The sequence below is a fragment of the Malus sylvestris genome, chromosome 6 (assembly GCF_916048215.2).
Source record: "Malus sylvestris chromosome 6, drMalSylv7.2, whole genome shotgun sequence".
Taxonomy (NCBI): Eukaryota; Viridiplantae; Streptophyta; class Magnoliopsida; order Rosales; family Rosaceae; genus Malus; species Malus sylvestris.
The window spans coordinates 33,365,534-33,386,227 of record NC_062265.1 but is presented as its reverse complement, the minus strand read 5'-3'; the positions used below and the strand labels follow the sequence as shown (position 1 = coordinate 33,386,227).

The 20,694-nt window shown below is 37.2% G+C and overlaps 1 protein-coding gene and 1 long non-coding RNA gene across 4 annotated transcripts; one reads left to right on the top strand and one right to left on the bottom strand.

Annotated features, from left to right (window-relative positions):
* Window positions 1-8,692: 8,692 nt before the first annotated feature.
* LOC126626808 (LEAF RUST 10 DISEASE-RESISTANCE LOCUS RECEPTOR-LIKE PROTEIN KINASE-like 1.2) lies at window positions 8,693-20,677 on the top strand. Of its 3 annotated transcripts, none has more exons than XM_050296204.1 (4): window positions 8,693-9,504; window positions 18,965-19,003; window positions 19,120-19,383; window positions 19,457-20,677. In XM_050296204.1, exons 1-4 carry the CDS (start codon window positions 8,715-8,717, stop codon window positions 20,383-20,385), a joined length of 2,022 nt encoding a protein of 673 aa, XP_050152161.1. In that variant the 5' UTR covers window positions 8,693-8,714; the 3' UTR covers window positions 20,386-20,677. The 3 variants fall into 3 exon arrangements, with proteins under 3 accessions (XP_050152161.1, XP_050152164.1, XP_050152165.1); XM_050296207.1 differs by lacking the exon at window positions 8,693-9,504 and adding an exon at window positions 12,055-13,208; XM_050296208.1 differs by lacking the exon at window positions 8,693-9,504 and adding an exon at window positions 17,586-18,749.
* Window positions 15,242-16,797, bottom strand: LOC126626816 (uncharacterized). The gene is made up of 2 exons (XR_007624781.1): window positions 16,663-16,797; window positions 15,242-15,499 (listed from the first exon to the last, which is right to left on the bottom strand). It is a non-coding gene; the product is annotated as an uncharacterized LOC126626816 (long non-coding RNA).
* Window positions 20,678-20,694: the final 17 nt, after the last annotated feature.

Below are 20,694 nucleotides of genomic sequence, written 5' to 3'. Positions count from 1 at the left end.
TGTTGGCTCAACAAGATCTACTTGCCGCTTTGGGAGAGAAGCCGGAAGCTATGTCGAAGCCGGAATGGGAGAAATTAAATTTGTGGGCTTGCTCTTCAATTCGGTTGTGCCTTGCAAAAACTCAGAAGTATTTTGTGATGCAGGAGACAGTAGCAAGTGTGTTGTGGCAAAAATTGGAAGACAAGTATATGATGAAGAGTGCAGAGAACCAGCTACACTTGAAGAAAAAATTCTACCGCTTCCAATACAAAGAAGGTACAAAAATGGATCCGCCCAAGAACGACCAGTCCTGTGGTGGTACGGAAGGCGCAGACTCCGCGAACGTCCCGCGCCCCCTTAGACACCTTGATATTTTTAATAAGTTGATTGCCGACTTGTTAAATTTAGATGAGGATATTAAGGATGAAGATAAGGCCTTAATATTGTTGAATTCCTTACCAGACTCTTATGAGCATTTTGTTACCACTATTATGCATGGTAAAGAAAATGTGAAATTTGAAGATGTGTCAAATGCCTTGATGAATTATGAAATGAGGCATAGAGATAAAAATCATGATAGTACCTCTGAAGCTTTATTTGTTAGAGGTAGATCATCTGAGAGGAGGTCCTCTTCTAGTAGGAAAAAATCACACTCTCGACCTAGAGGAAACTCTAAAGGAAGAAAAATCTTGGAAAATGATGAATGTGCCTTTTGTCATAATAAGGTCAATTGGAAGAAAGATTGTCCTAAGTTGAAGACCAAAGGAAAAGAAAGTTCTGAAGCCAATGTTGCTAAGGTTGAAACATATTTTTTTTATTTTGCTTTAACCACTTCCTCATCATTTGATTGTGCTACTAAGTGGGTGTTGGATACAGGTTGTACTCATCATATGACTCCTCACAAGGATTGGTTTTCAAGCTTGAAAGAGTTTGATGGTGGTGTTGTGTTCATGGGAGATGACAATCCTTGCACAACAAAAGGGATTGGTACAGTTCGTTTGAAGTTGCATGATGGAATGGTTAAAGAGTTGACAGGTGTTCGGTATGTACCGATTTTGAAGAAAAATCTTATTTCTTTGGGCACTTTAGAAGCCAAGGGCTTCAGGTTTCATTCAGATAGGCATACATTGAAAGTTACTTATGGTGCACTTGTTGTGATGAAAGCTTCTCGATGTGGTCATTTGTATCTATTACAGGGAAGCACCGTGACAAGTGAAGCGTCTGTAGTCTCAGAAAATATGGGCATATCTGATTCAAATACTACTAGACTGTGGCATATGAGATTAGGCCATGCTGGTGAGAAAGCTCTACAAGGGCTTGTGAAAAAAGGTCTTTTAAAGGGTGCCACGACTTGTAAGCTTGATTTCTGTGAGCATTGTGTCTTGGGAAAGCAAACTAGAGTGAAGTTTGGTACTGCAATACATCAGACGAATGGCATTCTTGATTATGTGCATTCAGATGTTTGGGGTCCTACAAAGACTCCCTATTTGAGTGGTAGACATTGGTTCGTGACCTTTGTTGATGATTATTCAAGAAGGTCTTAGGTCTACACTATGAAGCACAAAAGTGAGGTATTGAGTATTTTCTTGAGTTGGAAGAAAATTGTTGAGAACTAGACTGAGAGAAAGATTAAGATTTTGAGATCGGATAATGGTGGTGAATACACATCCGACCCTTTCTTTAAAGTTTGCAAAGAGGAAGGGATTGTGAGACATTTTAGTGTCCGGGGAACTCCACAACAAAATGGAGTTGCAGAAAGATTGAATCGAACCTTGCTTGAGAAGGTTAGATGCATGTTGTCTCAGTCGGGTTTAAGCAAGTCGTTTTGGGCAGAGGTAGTTAATTAGAGCAACTCCAGCGGATGCTGGTTGCTCGGGCGACAGGGGAGGAGAAAGGGCCTGAGGGCCGGTGGGAGCAGCTCCAGCGGGGAAGGGCCCGAGTGAGGGTGGGAGCCCGAGCGAAGGGGGGGTGGGGAGTCGACGGGCCTGTGGCCCGAGGGCTTTGCAATATTTTATGTTTTTGTGTAAGAGAGAGAGAGATAGTGTGTGTGTTTTTTGTGTTAGAGAGAGAGAGAGAATTTTTTATTATTTAAACAAACAAAAAAAACTATTATTTTAATTGCTTATTGCCATGGGGGAGGGTTCCAAGGGTGGAGATGTAAATGGCAATTACTGTTCATTAATGGTAGTTACTATTCATTTAAGGCCGTTACTGTTTAATAGGGTGGATTGAATAGTGGATTGCCAGGGGGAAGGGCTCCATGGGTGGAATTGCTCTTATGCATGTCACATCATCAACCGGTTACCCTCAGCTGCTGTTCAGGGTAAGACACCAATGGAGGTATGGACTGGAAAACCTTCTTCTGATTATGACTATATCCGTATTTTTGGTTCACCTGCTTATTTTCATGTGACTGAAAATAAACTTGATCCTAGAGCCAAAAAGGCTATCTTTCTTGGTTTTAGTAATGGTGTCAAAGGTTACAGGTTGTGGTGCCCAGAGATGAAAAAACTTGTAATCAGCAGAGATGTGACATTTGATGAAAAAAGTATGTACAAAGGCTCTGAGAAGAATGTGAAAGATGTCCAACAGGTGGAGCTTGAGAAAGTTGCTTCTGGTACTCAAATCCTATTTCCGCTAATGTTGAAGCCATTACAAGTGAAGAAGTTGAAGACCATGAGGATGTTGAAGAAGTTGAACTTGAAGATTCTATTCAAGTTGAAGAAGAAGTTTCACCTCAAGAGTCTATTGCCAAGAATAGAGGAAAGAGACAAATTACCAAGCCAGCTCGGTATAGTGACTATGTTGCTTTTGCTCTTCCTATTATCATTGATGATATTCCATCCAATTTCGAGAAAGCCATTGAGAGTGAGGAGAATGAGAGGTGGTGCAATGCCATGGGTGATGATATGAATTCTCTCTTGAAGAACAAGACTTGGGAATTAGCTAAATTGTCTAAGGGCAAGAAAGCTATCGGTTACAAGTGGGTGTTTGCCAAGAAGGAAGATACTGATGAGAAAAGCAATGTGAGATTCAAAGCAAGATTAGTTGCTAAAGGGTATGCACAAAAGGAGGGCATTAACTACAATGAAATATTTTCTCCGATTGTGAAGCACTCCTCAATTTGCATTATGTTAGCTCTTGTTGCACCGTATGATCTTGAGCTTGTGCAACTTGATGTGAAGACGGCTTTCTTACATGGTGACTTGAATGAAGAGATTTATATGTGTCAACCGGATGGGTATAAAGTGAAAGGGAAGGAGAATTTGTTTTGCAAATTGAAGAAATCACTTTATGGCTTGAAGCAATCTCCAAGGCAATGGTATTTGAGGTTTGATAAATTTATGAGAGGCCAAAATTATTCTAGAAGTCAATATTATCATTGTGTGTACTTCAAGAAGTTGCAAGATGGGTCTTTCATTTATTTGTTGATATATGTTGATGATATGTTGATTGCCTCAAAGAATGTTGAAGAGATTGAGAAATTGAAGAAACAAATGAAGAACGAGTTTGAGATGAAGGATCTTGGTGAAGCGAAGAATATCATTAGCATGGAGATCACTAGAGATAGAAAAAAGGGTTTGGTCGGTTTGAATCAAAGACAATACCTTGAGAAGTTGATTCGGAAGTTTGGAGTTCATGATTCAACCAAATCGGTTAGTACCCCTTTGGCTCATCATTTTAAATTGAGTTCACTACAATGTCCTAAAACTGATAAAGAGAAGCTGCAAATGAAAAATATACCATATGAAAATTTGGTTGGTAGTTTGATGTATGCAATGGTATGCTCTAGACCGGATATTGCTCATGCAGTTGGCATGGTGAGTCGATATATGCATAATCCAGGTAAAGAGCATTGGCAAGCAGCTAAGTGGATATTGAGGTATCTCCATGGTACTCGAGACGTTGGTTTATGCTTTGAGAGAGATGACTCTTGTATTGGTCATTTTGCAGTTGGTTATATTGATTCAGATTATGCAGGTGATCTGGATGGAAGAAAGTCTACTACAGGCTATGTGTTTACTATGGCTAAAGGGCCAGTTTGTTGGAGGTCCATTTTGCAGTCGTCTGTTGCCTTGTCTACTACAGAGGCTGAATATATGGCAGTTGCTGAAGCTATAAAGGAGGCCATTTGGATACATGGGCTGATTAGAGATTTGAGGGTTGATCAGAAGCAGGTAGAGGTACATTGTGATAGTCAGAGTGCCATTTATTTGGCTAAGTATCAGGTTCATCATACGATGACCAAGCACATAGATGTGCGTTATCACTTTGTTCGTGAAATTGTTGGTAAAAGGGAAATCATTCTCCAGAAAATTCCAACTAAAGACAACTCCGCTGATATGTTGACTAAGGTTGTTGGTGTAGCCAAGTTTGTTCACTGTTTGAACTTGGCTCACATTTTGCCTATATAAAGAAGGCATTGAGGAGTAGGAGTTTTGGAGCATTTGGCTCAGCATGAGTTGTTCTCTTGCTAGTGTTTGGGAGTAATTTTTGAGTTGATTGTGTTGGTTGGCTTATCATGGAGTTTTCAGAACTTGGCCAAGGTGGAGATTGTTGAATTAGTGGCCAAGTGGCCAACTTTTGATTAAATAAAAGAAAAGAAAAGGTGGATAACATCATTGTGTCCCTTCCTTGTTTTGGGGAGAAAAAAAGGCACCTTGTCTAAAGTCTTTTTTTTTCTTTGGCCCATGCGAAAAGTCACGGGAATGGCTAGGTTATGAATTAGGGTAGCTGCTGCCCTTTTGTAAAGTGAGCATAAAAGTATAGGGTTTTTTAATGAGAAGCAATTGCTGCTTTTGATTGAGGGTTGTAAGGCAGCCATAGAGCAGAAAAACGTAGCAGAAAATAGAGAGCAAAACAGAGGTGTTGCAGCCCCATTTTGAAGAGAAGAAAGAAAGGTGATTTTCTTTCTTTGTTGGTACTCACTCAATCAAAGTTGTATTTGTGTATTAGCTTTGAGCTTTGTATAAAGAGGAAATTATTCACTAAATTTCCCTCTCTATTTGTTTCTTTGGTGAGTAAGAGTTATTGGGTGCATTGGGGTTTTGGGTTGTGAGTTTGCCAACACTTTGTAAACTCCCATTTGGTTGATAGTGGATTATTGGGTGAGCTCCTACTGCTCCGATGACGTACTCCAGTTACACTGACTGTTGAGGAACCTCGTTAAAATCTTGGTGTCTTTTATATTTTGTTCTTGCATTCCATTTGATATATTTCCTGTGAGTTAGTTTGAGTTGGTTCCAACGGGTTTGGTGCTATCCTAGCACAACATGATGGTAGAAACATGTTACACTTTTGCGCATCGAAGAACGCTAGAGCTTGGTTCAATGCAAGAGTATGATTCTTTGAAGGGTGGCGATGATTGTTTTGAAGAGCGTTAGGCAAAATTGTTACCAGTAAGATTAGAGCTAGGACAAGAAAACGAATGGATGCAGAACTGTAAAGACAACGTTTGAAGTAGTTTTTATCGGTGATAACGAGATTGAATTCGTAGGGACTTGGAGTACTGAGAAAGGATTGAGTCATTGGCTGTGGAAGACTGAGGAATTAGGTTAAAGTCAATTTCTATGGAGTTCCAACGACTCGCCGAGGGAAGCAAATGGCGGGCCTCAGAGACTGTATGGATAAACCTCACAGGTTCCATGTCTGTTGCAGAAGTTTGTTTGCGAACCTAGAGAAGATGGCATTGTTTGTGAAGAGATGAGAAAATGGCAAGTGATAAAAAGAAAAAAAAAGAGTTTTGATCATCAAATGTGTATAGAAACTAAAATCAATTATAAAATTAATTTTTGGTCTAAGATTAATTTTTGGTAGTTATTCACAATGAAATAGTTTCGTTGTAAAACAGAAGCATGAGTTGGCTAATAAAGCAAAAAACAAATCGATGCTATCAAAGGAAATATATTAAGGAAAATACCTTTTTATGCCTGCCAAAATTTGCCTATGAGAATATGCGTATTTTGTCTTTTCAATATTAGGCTGGCAATTCAGTTTTCGATTAAAGTAAATTTCATAGAAAGAGAAAACTATTATAAGGTAAGGAAAACTTTAAAAGAGAGTTCAAAATAACCAAACAAAAGCCCAACTTCATAACAGAAAAATACAATAAAATAGGCCCAAATTGAGCAGCCCATAGCAGTGAACAAATGAAATTGTTGATTTTTTCTACTAAACAATTAAAAATTAAAATTTTCTACTATTTACATAAAAATACATGATGTACCATCTGTATTTCCGTCACAATTAAAAATTTCTTCCAGGAATGGGACAATATAGATACGAAAGTGGTAAAGCCCATTGGGCATTTTGAATGAAAAAAAGGGCCCACTAGTGTGATTGCTGTTGTATAGCTATTGTTTTTCGATCAACAGCTACTGATGCAACGCACATGCTGCTTATTATATTTTTTTTTATCTGTTATCTAAGGTCCAAACTCATTATGAGTTTATTTATTTTTTTATCGTTAAAAATCAACAATTTCAATTGAAGAGTCCTCAAATAGATGCTCTTAACAGTACAAATTATTGTTTAGTAGAAAAAATGAGTGTTGCTTGACCAAATAATCATGCACTATTATGTAATGACTATTTAACTAAATGGTCTATGAGATTGACACTTTACTTTGGTCTCAGAGATTTAACTAAAGACCAAAACGACAAAAATACTCTCAATTTTGTTGAATCCTTTTGACACATTGTTCATTAAATTGAGGATATTTTTGTTTTTTTTTGTCCTTATTTAATAGAGATTTTTTCACAGAATGACCAAAATAATTAACAGGGACAAACTTATAAATTAGTTCTATCTATTTCAAAATCTAAAGTACCAAATTGAAGAGTTATGTCAGTTTTAAAAACTATTTTAGCTAAAATGCCTTGTGTAATTGTTTAACAACGTTGTTATCACAAACAAACCATTCACAGTCAAAATCTAGGGGCGCTATTCTCTATCAAAATCTGTGGGCAATTGGGCATCTTTTCTAACTCAAGTAGCCACTTAACATGTCTACCCTCCTAAGAATGTACTAGTAGACGTGTGGCCTCCAGTCAGCATAAGTTGGATTAAATATACAGAAGACGTGTGGCCTCCACGTTCTTAAGATTATTTTTATGAGACCATCACTTTAATAAATATTTTCTGTACTACTTTTTTATTTTTGGAAGTAATATTGACACTTTAAAAATATCATTTTACACTCCTCATAAGTATATTTTTCTTTCTTAATATAGAAAAATATATTTTTCTTTCTTAATATAGAAAGTTTGGAGTGTAGAATGAGATTTTTAGAGTGCTAATAACAATTTTTTTTAAGTAATATTAGAAAGATTAAATTTATGAAGTAAATTGTGTTATTAATAAGAATAAGTACGTTTATTAACGTGTAAGTAATAAACCAATCATCAACTTTTATATCATTTAATTTTCAAAATTTTATCTACAAATTTAACTTATCTATTATTATTCTCTTTTTTAAAGTTGAAAATCTCCATGCTCTTTAGAGAAAAATTAGCACATAAAATATTTATTAAGGTGATGATCTCATAAAAGTAATCTCAGGAACGCCGAGGCCACACGTCTTCTGTATTTTAATCCAACTTTTGCTGACTTGTATGGTTATCTTGTCTCCAAAACCGTATCCTAGGAGTCTTCGCACATAGTCTTTTAGCTGAATCATCTGTATTTCTTGGCTATTTCTCCTAGGAACGAAGGTTCAAGGAGCTTTAATCTTACATGTTTGTGTCCAAGTTCTTTTAGTCCTCAACATGCATAACAGACAAGTTTTGCAGAAAATACTTTTGAGTTTTTTAGGAGTCATTGTCGCAATTATGGTCTAAAATATCCATAATATCTCGATATTTCTATCGAAATTTCCGTGTTTTTGGACTACCGATATTTCTGATATCATCGATATTTTAGACCTTGCTAAGTCAATCATGTATCTTACTATGCAATGTATAAAGTGTAAAATATTGTACTAATTCATTATATATAAATGATTATGGTGTGTTTAAACTTCTTTCATTAATTACTACATATTTTCTACACTCACAATGTTTGTCAGCTCACTATATAATCAACTTAAATAAGTTATATATATCATGCAATGCATTTCCTTCCAATTTTTTGTGATAAACTAATAGACAATTGACTAAATAAACATCCTGCAAAGTTTTAATAAAAAATTTCAAGTTTTTCTTACAATTTCTCTGGTTTTTATTTAATTTTTATCGATATCAATAATATCCCGATATTTCCTTCGAAATTTTCGTGTTTTTGGACTATTGATATTTCCGATATCATCGATATTTTATACCTTGGTCGCAATCACAGTTTCACACCCGATATATGTTTTTTTAGTTTTTAATTTTAGAAAAATTAAGGTCATCAATGATTTAATCTTAATTCGACGATAAATGGTCATTTAAATTTTTGTACTTTTTGGTACAATTTTTTTGAACCCTTGAGTCTAACAAAACTCCACACATAATATATATATTTTTTATTATTCTACTTTTTGTTACTACAATTTTTTTGAACCCCTGAGTCTAACGAAACTCCACACATAATGTTCTTTTAATATTTTTTTTTTGTATATGGAGTTAAACAGTAATTTGTATACAACACAGAGGAGAAAACACGCAATGTGTATATATTAAAAGATTCTTTTCACACACCGTGTTCCCTAACACCTAGTTAAGTTTAAGCTATATATAAAGTACATACCATAGACAATGTACTCCATATTCACCATGCCACCACTTGATGTTTACCTCCTTGTTTCTTTCTCACTCTTCTTCTTGATCGTGAAGTCATATGGAATCAGCAACACTAGTAGTTCTTCATCCTCAACCAATATTTGCGGCACATATGATTGCGGCAACGGCTTAACCTTTCGCTATCCGTTTTGGCATGGCGAAGCCACCACCGCCGATCAGTACTGTGGCTACCCTGGTTTCGGCCTCACATGCTCCGCCGACGGCGAGCCTATCCTCACCCTACCAACCGACTCATATTATGTCAAACAAATAAACTACACTGATTCCACCGTCCATCTTGTTGATATCGATGTCGTTGGCCATACATGCCCTAGGGCACGACATAATGTAACTCTAGGCACCCTCCCCTTAAATTACTCCCATCCAGATTTGAACCTCAGTTTTTACTTCAACTGCACTTCCTACCCTCCTCTCGTTCCTCCCATTGGGTGTTTGGGAGACGGTAAGATGCAGTCTTACGTGTTTACGGTGGGGAACGAGACGGAGGGCTTTGATTGGTTCGAGAACTGCGAGGAGAATGTGGTGGTTCCGGTGATAAAGACAACGGAGATTACTAGTGGCTTTGATGGTTTGATCGGTGGATTTGGTGGCGCTATGAACGAAGGGTTTGTGCTGGACTGGGGCATGGCTAAGGACTGCGGATCTTGTGAGGCAAATGGTGGTTTTTGTGGCTACAACAACACTGCGCACAATTTTCTGTGCTTTTGCAAAAATGGAACCAGAACCAACGGTGTCTGCAAACAAGGTATGCTATGATCAATTGGTTATCTTAATGATTAAATTTTATTGTTATTTACTAGCTAACTTTAAACTTACTTTGTATGTATGAATAGCTAACATTTTTTTTACAAGCGATATCTTTACTTTAAATTAAATTAAAGAGAAGTTAGGAGAATTGTAACCAATACATACTACATGTCACATAGGAGGTCAGCCTATGTTCCTTTGTAGCTACATCAGTTAGCTACTGTGAAAAATATTTGTCTATCTTTCTTCTTACGTGACGATGTTTCGAACATTTTTACACATATTTCATTTTGGCAGCCGGGCCTAAGTTAATAATTAGTTTCTTCTTTGGGTTGGCATCGATTTGTAGGCAATGGGTTGGCATTGATTTTTGCCCACAGATTTTGAGTGATCAAATACCATCCCCCCACCCCCCACTCGAATGAGGATCCTCTCATGATCCTCTTTGTGAGGATCTTAGGAATCCTCATATTCTAGCCGTTCATCGTATATCGTGCGGTTAATTTTTGTTAGATACTATTTGTATTTAATTTAAAATAAAAAAATCAAATGATTTTAGATCACATGATATACAATGAATAACTAAAATGTAAGGATCGCTAAAATCCTCACAATTTGAATCCGGATAGGATCCAAATCCCCCCACCCCAGCCCCAATAACCAAACCCCAACAAAACTCACACACACACACACACAAAACAATGTACCACCAATAAATATACTGTACAGAAAATGGGCCGAGGCCCAAAATTGTTCTTGCGGGTTTTACACCCGGATCTGGATCAGTTATTTTCGACTTTAAAAAAGTAAGTTGTTTACAAAAGTAATGAATTAGCAAGTTGCCAATAGATATGATATTGAGCTTTAAAAATTTATTTGGATCTACTCAAAAACCAAAAAAACAAATTGGAAAAAAAAACAAAAAATATATATGGAATTTAAATTACCTATTAAGGAATGTTCTTTGTCAATAAAAAAATAAATAAAAAGACCATATTGACTCCGTCAACAAACTTAAAAAACAAAAATCAAAATAAAAGTTATGGACAATTAGCAAATTAAACACAAAATAATTTTATTACCTTTTCTTCAAAGCCTCACAGCTAGATAACTATATCAGTGGGCTCCATTAGGCTAGATAACTATATATCAGTGGCCTCCATTTACTCTTCTACATTTTTCTCCCAAATAAGATAAATTTTTCGTAACGAAATAATTATCCAAAAAACAGTCGCTAAAGATATGGATAACCTTTTCAGTGATAAAAAAATCATTTGAATGTCGTCACTATAAAGCTTTAACAACCATTTTATATCTTCTCTCGTTTTAATTTTGTTTTCAAAATCGTAATAAGCACATGCACAACATGTATACAATTGCTAGTTATATTTCAATTGAAAACTATAGTTAGAAACTTTAATTTTATGAAAAAAGATGAAAGAAATAGACAAAACAGATTTGAGAATGATTTTTTTTTTAATTCTAAATTTCTTCCTTTTGATGCTGCATGCCTCACACACGCTGAAATTTATTGGGTTTAATTTGACTTTTGAACAAATGTAATAAAAGCACGCTATCAATCGGACTCTTGAACTAGTCATATTTCAGTCCTCCAGATGCATGAGAAAATGATCTGTAATTCAAATCTCCCGAACTAGAAAGTTACATTTCTCCCTCTAATAACAACAATTGAGTTCAGTTGAAAACCCTGAAATAAATTATGCCCAAATTGCACTGCCAAGTGCCATCCCGATCAATGGAGGATGCTCTTATGTGTGTTTAGAACACAGACACATATGTCATATGTCATTATGCAAGTGGACAAACACTTAAAAAAAAAAGAAACTTGCCTTCACTTGTATAGTAACATATGACATCGTTACGTGTTCCGGATACACTGAAAAATCTTTCATTCATTTGTTGTTCACCCAAATTTAATAGGCATAGAGTTGTACCACTAGCATCCATTGGAGTAAATCAAGAGTTACTTACTTTATTTTATATAGGGTAGTGCTATTCATACAAGATTCGTCGGTTAGAAATTATAAAGGGTATGAGAGATATAAATAAGTGTGTATAGATGATACACCCCTTATAATCTTCTCCCGTATTACTGCTTTCACATTTTAAAAAACAAAGGCTATGTTTACTTATTGTGAAGTAATATGCGAATATTATTTTCGTTCTTATTTTTTGAAATAAAAAAAATGAGTGGGGACAAACCTACACATTAAAATAATTAAGAACAGTTATCACTAGTCATCCGCGTAAGTATACATGTCCTAAAAGTATTACAAATCTTCTGTGGAGGATGTGCACAATATTTTATGGATAATATTTTTAGTATTGACATATTATCTACCATTGACGTTTAAAACGGATTAGGATCTTCTTCTGAGCTAAGGGTAAAGATCCTCCTGAGTAAGCCTATCAGGACGTTGAAATTTTATCCAACGGTTACAATTATTATAACTTTTAGAGAAACTCCCTATTTATAACTGTTAGATAAAATTTCAACAACCCGATATGCTTGATCCGTTTATCACACTAACGTAGGCACCCTTTAAATAAAGGGGGCTGACGTTGCCCTTTCAATTGTTTACGCATAACACCTTCCTACTGCATTCACTGGAAATTTCCTAGGCAGAAACGTACAGAAGTCCAGTCAATGTACTATATAAGCCGTGGTCGCATCCGTCTCTCACGAAAACGCCACCCACTTCTCCCTTCTGATGGTCAAACAGATTATATCATAATAATATTCCACCCCTTTGAATTTCAACTGTTGTATAATTTCATCAGACTAGCTTTCCATTCCCTCCTTTCAGGCATTTCCAATTTCAAAACATAAAAATTTCGTCTTCTGAAATATCAAACTATTTTAATCTCCGTGTCCCATTGAGCTTCAAAAAGTTACTATGCCTACGCCTACCCACTTTCTCCTAAAACTACCCGTCTCCTTCCCCATCATCTTCCACTATTTGGTCACGGTAATATTACTTTCCACCCCTGTTCTCGGCGAGGATGATCACCGATACACCGAGTGCCGCCGCTACTACGACTGCGGCCTCCTCAAAAACATCTCCTACCCCTTCTGGGCTGCCCAAGGCCCTCCCCAACACTGCGGCCTCGAATACTACGAGCTCACCTGCCGAGAAGATCAATTCCCTGTCATGAAAATTGAAGACCAAGATTTTCTTGTGTTGAACTTTAGACAGTTTTACACCATGACAATCGCTCGCTCAGATCTCTGGGACACCTCCTGCACTGACCACATCGTCAACACCACCTTGGACTACGACCGGTTTTCCTACGTCCCATCTGTTCGGAACCTGACGCTGCTCTACGGCTGCCAGCCGGGGAACATGTCCGTACCCAATGGCTTCGCTTGCAAGGCAAAGGGTACGGACCGCGACGATATTTCGTACTATGTCGACGACAATTCTTCGAGGATTCATGTGGGAAACTGGGCCTCGTGTTATTTGAATTTTCGAGTTCCGATTAGGTGGGAGGGTGTGGACTTTATGCCTGACACGCCGAATAAGCTCAAACAAGTTTTGAAACAGGGGTTTCAGGTGAGGTACGAGGCGGAGTGGGAGCTCTGTCGGCTATGTGTATTATCCAATGGAACCTGTGGGTCAAACTCGAATTCTAATTCGTTTGTCTGTTATTGCGGCGATGGAATATGTTCGCTTTCTGGTGGTATGTATATCAATTTCTTCTTAATTTCTCCATTAATTTCTTCATATCAGTTTTCTTGGTTTAATTTAAGATTAGGGGAATTAATTAAGGTAAAGTCGAGTAGGATTTTTGGTATGGAATTTCCATTCATAATTACACATTTGAGTTAAGTCAAGTTTGTTAGAAAATTGTGTTTCATCATCCCCATTAAAGTTCAAATCTCTTTCCATAATTTAGATAAATTTTTTGGAACTTTAACGAAAAGCACATGGTACGGTACTGTTCACTTTAACGAAAAACCATATTTTTACACTAAAAAGTCAATCCTGGTACTATTCACTTTACCCTTTATTTTGTCCTTATCATTAAAACTCAAAGTTTTCAAGCCCTTTTCATTAGTTTTCCTTAAATTTTTATATAATCATTACAAATAACGTGCACATCTCTTTACAGTCAACTTTAAATTGACTCCCTATAATTTAAATAAATTCAGAACAAGATAAAATATCGTCTTCTAGGTCATTTGCTGTTAGTTGGTGTTGTAAAGTAGTTGTAACTATGTTCTAGTGCTCACATTGTGGTGGAATGTGCAATTAGGTATAACCCTTGAACTTAATTACCGAAAACTTAGTTCATTAAGGCTTCTTATTTCATCTTAATCCCAATGAGATAAACCCTCCAGACTGGACACAGACACCAGAAGTGATGGTCCTTTGACTGGTCATTGTCATCTCAAACTTGTGGACAAACCAGTTGGTTTGCTACGGAATTGGATCCGCTCCGGACCTTAGTGTCCGGAGCCTAAGGATCAATCCATCTGAATCGTTGATTAGTATGTAAAAGAAATCAGAGCTGTTGGTTTGTATGTGATGGGCTAGGAAAATGAGTTAATAAAGACCGTTAGATTCAATATGTACGGTCGTTAGATTCAATATGTACGGTCCATATTAGTTGATCCTTAAGCTCCGGACTCTAAGGTCCGGAACGGATCCAATTCCGTTTGCTACTAGTCGTAGGCGAAAACACATGCCACGTAGGCATTGACCAAGTCAAAGGTCCACGAGGTTAGCAAGGAATTCTATAAGATTTTAAATACTTCACACTTCATACCAACCTGTAATCTTTGTCACAGTTGATCTTGCAAGTCATAAGTCCACGTACAATTTCTCCACCTTCCGATTGGGATTAGGTGTAGTGGCGCAAGATTGGCATTAATTCAAACCGATCACATTGTAATTAGGGCCAACTTAGAAGAAATTCTTATTTCATACTTTTTTTTTTATGTTTATGCTTGTGTTGTATAGTCAACTGAGAATATTATTTTTCGAGTGTGTTGTATTTGATATCTCCCATCTTGATAGTAAATGTGCTTCACATAAATGAATATAAGAATATTTCACCTCTTGAAAGTGTGCTTCACGAAAATCTACCTACTTGTTTAGAAGAAAATCTTGAGTCCGCTTAGGTGGACAAACACACATTCATCTTGAGTCCGCTTAGGTGGACAAACACACATCTCAACATTATCCATTCCATAAATTAGAGCCCCTCCCGCCCCCTCTGTATCCCACCCACTGTGTCATGGTTGGACAGTGTCACACCACATGGCATCCAGACTAAAGACTTTCTCCTTGTTTAAGCCTCAATAACCTTTTTAGTGAGCTCAGGTTACAAGGAAATGGGTTGAGTGTGCAAGTCTATATACCACTTACTATGGTGTAGAATTAAGTTAGTATTAACCACCCCAACTTGTATTATTATTATACACAATTACTATGACAATGTCTTAAGGCTTCGTTTGGCAGCTCGGACTGTACTGACTATTTCTGTCGGATATGATAAATAGCCATCGGATAGTACTGACTAAATTAGTTGAGCGTTTGGTGCAGTATTGGACTAATGACTGTATTATTTATACCGTGTTTGGTACTGAGCCGGATAGGACAAGGAGAAAAAAATGACAAATCTTTGTTTGTTTAATGAACTTTTCTCATATTTATACATATTGAAAACCACACAAATTTTCAAATAACAATGATAAATAGTAAATTACATACATCAAATTCAAAATATTTTCCAATAACATAAAAGAAGGTTCACAAAAAACAACTACAAGTCATTACGTTATATAGATTAATCCAACCACATATCCAAGTTCATAAAATATACAAATGCAAGTTGGTTTCACTAAGAAACAGTTTGTCCAGATAGCCAAAATATATGCATGCTGCTGCTTTGCAAACTCTTCCCTCTGCTTTGCTTTCTCCTTAAACACCAACAAACACAGGGAGCATCAACAAAACAAATATTTCCTGCAATCATAAAGGCAAGATGCATTAATGTCGCAAACATAAGTCCAAACAACCAATAAGAGAAATTTAACAAACAAAACCTAGACAACCCCACTTAAAATCTGATAAATGCAATGAATAAAATAACTAAAAAAGCTTAAAAGGAACAAGATTTGAAAGCCTAACAAGACAAACAACAAAACGAAGACAAAGCTTTTGCTACAAACCATTGAAGTAAGTGTCATGGAAGGATCAACACACCACTGAAGTGAAACTAGCCAGCGTTTCATTTACTTAGTCCCACCACTTAAAGCTTCAGTTACAAACAGAAAAATGAACCAAGACAGTATGTTATTCTCAGTTAACATATAAAACTTATGAGAAAATACTACCACACAAAACACAACAATTTTGTATAAGCATCAAATACACGATATTCCATATAAGATACGAAGTCCCCAACATATGCAGTCTAACGACTCTAACATGTAAACAGATACCATATAACACACTTTAATCACTTCCTTTCGGCCCACATTATCTCTTCTTCTATTTAACCGCCCTTGACAATCTTGTAGCTTGCCCATCAAGTACAGAGTAACCTTCAGTTCTTGCCCATCAAGTACAGAGTAACCTTTACAGTTAATCATCTGCACAAATTTTATATAATATCCCATTTGCCCATTACTAATCTTGTTCATCTAAGCAATTTTTTTACCATTAACGTTTGACCACTCCTTTAATTACTCAATTATTTTAACATAATCATATCAACAATAAACACATAACAGCTAAATCAAAGCAAACTTTCACCATGCATCAGTCACTCAACAAAAAATTGAAAGACAAAATCTTGAAAATTCAACGAAATCCCACTAACCAAATCTCAAATCAAAGAAAACCCACATAAGAATTTGCAGAACAATGATATGGAAGCAGCTCATTTTTTAGCACAATTCTCGTGCCAAAATTCAACCCCAACAAACCCTAATTCGACCCCATCAACAAACCCTAACATTCGAAAATTCTAATTAAAACACAAAATTATATAATCAATTGCATAATTACAGAGAAAACAATAACTAGATTCAAACAATTGAAAGAAAATTGCAAGAAAAAGAGGAGGGGGAAGAACAGAGGGAGGGGCAGATGCTGGGAAGAAGAAGAAGAATGAGAATACAAACCTGGGAGCGGTGCATCTGGAGAGGAAGGAGAGACCGAGAGATTTTCTTGTATCGTCTGGAGAGGAAGGAGAGAGCGAGAGTGCGTTCTCAGGAGAAGGAGAGAGCGAGAGTGCGTTCTCAGGAGAAGGAGAGAGCGAGAGTGCGTTCCGACTAAATTGTCCCGTGCTTTTAGAGGGATAAGGAAACGGGTGTTCACCGTATAAAGGAGGTGGGCCCGGATTATTTAATCCGGTGGTTATTTAATACAAACGGACGCCAAATACCGTATTCCGTATTATTAATCCTATCCGATGTGTTATCCGACGTACCAAACAAGGCCTAAGTCTTCGATTTAGTGCACGTCTCCATCATCTTCGAGCATATATTTTGTCTTTGTCCATGTTACTTTTGTGGCAGGCAACCCATAGAAAAGAGCTCAAACTTCCCTACTTTCTACACTTTCGGTTCAACCAACCACAACTCTCAAGTTTCAAGCAAATCCACCAAAACATATGTAGTGCTTGCTGCATCACTCATTTTATTGCCTACCTCAAAATTGAAGATTTCTGCCCTGTTTTTTGGTCGCTTCGAATAGGTAATGACCCTTACCTAAACCTAAACAAAATATTTTGTACCTTTTCGGTTTGTTAATTTACAATACTTCGGTTTCTGGTATATTTCAATTATTTTTTGTTTTTATTCAGTTACTATCGATTTTTATTGAATTTCGCTCAAGTGGGTTTTTCTTTTGTTTTGGTACTTAGCACTGATTTTTCTAAATCTCATTCCTTGTTTAAAAAGCAAAGTCAACATTAGTGCCAAAATGATGTATATGCTTCACTAAATATCATCAAAATACTAGTTTCGTGTCTATTTTTCTCTTTGACCAAAAACATAGTGGAAAAATAAAATATTGCCATAAAGTGTTTTGTTTGGTTTTAAGCTTTCCAGCATTGCCTACCAAAATACCACAAAACTACAGAAAGCAAAGTCTTATTTTGTATGATATTTTCTCTTGTCTGGTCCTTCTTGGCTAACTTCCCACCAATTAGCTGTAAATCCTTTCTGGGCGGTGTTATGCCTTTGGAATATCGTTTAATTGTTAGAAAACGCTTTTAACTCTTTCAGCAGCACTTTCAAACATATCCAAAGTTTATTTTAAAATCTTCCTTTGGGGTCCATTTTGAAGAAACAAATGTCATTGCTGTTGCTTAAACCATTGGTTTGTTTACTCATATTTGTCCTCCTTTTCCACCTCCAATCATATTAAAAACAAACAAATCTTATACCCACTACCAAGACTTTTCTTTTCCGCCATTCCAAACTCCCATTAATTCCATCACTTGCTTTCCTTCTCTGTTTTTCTCTCCGTTTCTTGATCATGAATCTCCTCCGTATTATTGTTGTCACCATCATATTCACAACCTTCGCCAACCGAGCTTTCTCCGTAGACCGAAGATTCGAGGCCTGCGAGCCTCAAACGTGTGGAAATGGCCCGAACATAGGCTACCCTTTTTGGCTTTCTGGCAAGCAAGAGTCCTGCGGTTACCCGAGCTTCAAGATCACCTGCAATGAAAAATATCCGGTATTTAGTATTTCCGACGATGATTACATCATTAGAGAAATCTTTTACTCAAACCATTCGTTTGTTCTGGCTAACGCCGCAGTCTATGATGACAAATGTCCACTTCCTCAACACAACTTCAGCCTCGATCGAACGCCTTTCAACTATAGTTCAGATCACGTCAATTTTTCCTTCTTTTATGATTGCCCTGAAGACGATTCGGAATACATGCTTTCATATCCCATTGACTGTGCTAGCAATGGCAGCCATCACTCTTTTGCTACTTTTCACAAGGAGCTAGTTGAGCGCATGAATTCGTTAGACTCGTGCCGGTCTTCAGTTCATTTGCCTTTCGATGGTGCTGCTAATGTCGATGCATTGATGCAAATGAACTACACCGAAATCTTGAAAATGGGGTTCATTTTGAACTGGACTGCGCAGAATTGCAGCAATTGCGAGAGGAGTGGCGGGCGCTGTGGATTCGATGACAATGAATTCGTTTGTTTTTGCAGTGATCGACCTCATGTCAAAACCTGTGATGATGGTACTTCTGTAGTAAAGCTTTCCCTTTTAGTAGTGATTGAATTTTTCAGAAAAACTGCCCACAGTAAAGTTTCTTCTGCAGTGTTTGTGCTTGTAGGTAGCCATGCTAGTTCACGTTGATTAGCATAGAGAGAATACGCGTGTTTGAGGCTTAAATTTGTATCACAAATTTTATTCTAAGAATTCTGTTTTTTTTTTTTTTTACTTCTTTTGCAGACAATAATTCTTTGAACTGGAAGAGGAAGGTTATTGTAGGTAATATATTAGCAAACCCTTTTGTTTCTTCAATTATTTAATGTTCCATCACATTTCTCAATTTGATTATATTCACTAGTCCTCATCTAATTATCAATACTGCAACCTCTTCTCAGGTGTTTGCACAGCTGTTGCTACCGTCGCTATAATGTGTGTTATTTTCTTTGTATACCAACGTCGAAACAGAAAACTAAACGATCCATCGTCCCTTGTAACTCGAAGCATCCTTTCGAGTACCTATTCTATGGACGACGATATGGAGAAGGGAAGTACCTACCATGGAGTACATATTTTCAGCTACAAGGAACTTGAAGAAGCAACTAATTATTTCGATTCTGCGAAAGTACTTGGCGATGGAGGCTTTGGCACAGTTTATCATGGTAATAAGATCACAGATTTTCTTAACCATTTTATGAACCCTTCTAGTGCTTAATTTCTAAGTTTCATATATAGGAAATGTGCGGGATGGGAGAGCGGTTGCGGTCAAGCGTCTATATGAAAACAATTTCAAGAGAGTTGAGCAGTTCATGAATGAAATCGAGATTTTAGCCCGCCTGCGCCACCAAAATCTTGTGTTGCTCTATGGTTGCACCTCTCGTCACTGCCGAGAACTCCTCCTTGTGTACGAGTACATTCCTAATGGAACTCTTGCTGAACATCTTCACGGAGAAAAAGCAAAACCTGGCTCGCTTCCATGGCTTACTCGAATAAAGATTGCCATCGAAACCGCGAAGGCACTGTCATATCTTCATGCATCTGACATTATCCACCGTGACGTGAAAACTACGAATATTCTCCTTGACAACTTCTTCTGTGTCAAGGTAGCAGATTTTGGACTATCTCGCCTCTTCCCCATGAACGTCACGCACATCTCAACTGCTCCACAAGGGACTCCAGGTTATGTTGATCCCGAGTATAACGAATGCTACCAGCTTACGAGTAAGAGTGATGTCTATAGCTTTGGTGTGGTGCTGATTGAGCTCATATCATCCATGCCAGCCGTTGACATCACGAGGCATCGACACGAGATCAATTTGTCTACCATGGCAATCAACAAGATTCAAAAACAAACATTACATGAGCTAGTAGACCCATACTTAGGGTTTGAATCAGACTCCAGAACACGAAAAATGATCATTGCTGTGGCCGAACTAGCATTTCGCTGTCTGAATAGTGACAAGGACTTGAGACCTTCCATGATTGAGGTGCTTAACGAACTAAAGCGTATACAGAGCGATGATTTTGACATACAAAAAGCAGAGGAGATTGATATTTCAGCAATCGATATTGTGCCGTTAAAGAGTGATCCGCTGCCTGCTTCACCAGATTCCGTGGCATTCAAATGGACTAGCGTGTCTACGACACCAAATGCCAGCGGCTAAGTAAACTTTATAGTTCTCGTCCATAAGTCGTGGCTGTCATGTTGTATTCGTCTACCGGATTTGTGATTTGTTGAATGAGATGTATATATTATGAGAGAGCTCAAAGAGATGTATGTATGGTAAGGCAGATCCGTGTTTAGTGCAGTTTTGAGGCTACAAGGTTACATTGGTTGTCTATTTGCAACTCATCCAGTTAAGGCAAACGATCATCCTTGTTTTTGAAGAATGTTAAGTCTCACATCAAAAACCTATCGAATCAGATACAACTCATGTTGAATGGTTTCACCATTAATTTCATTGAACTTTTTT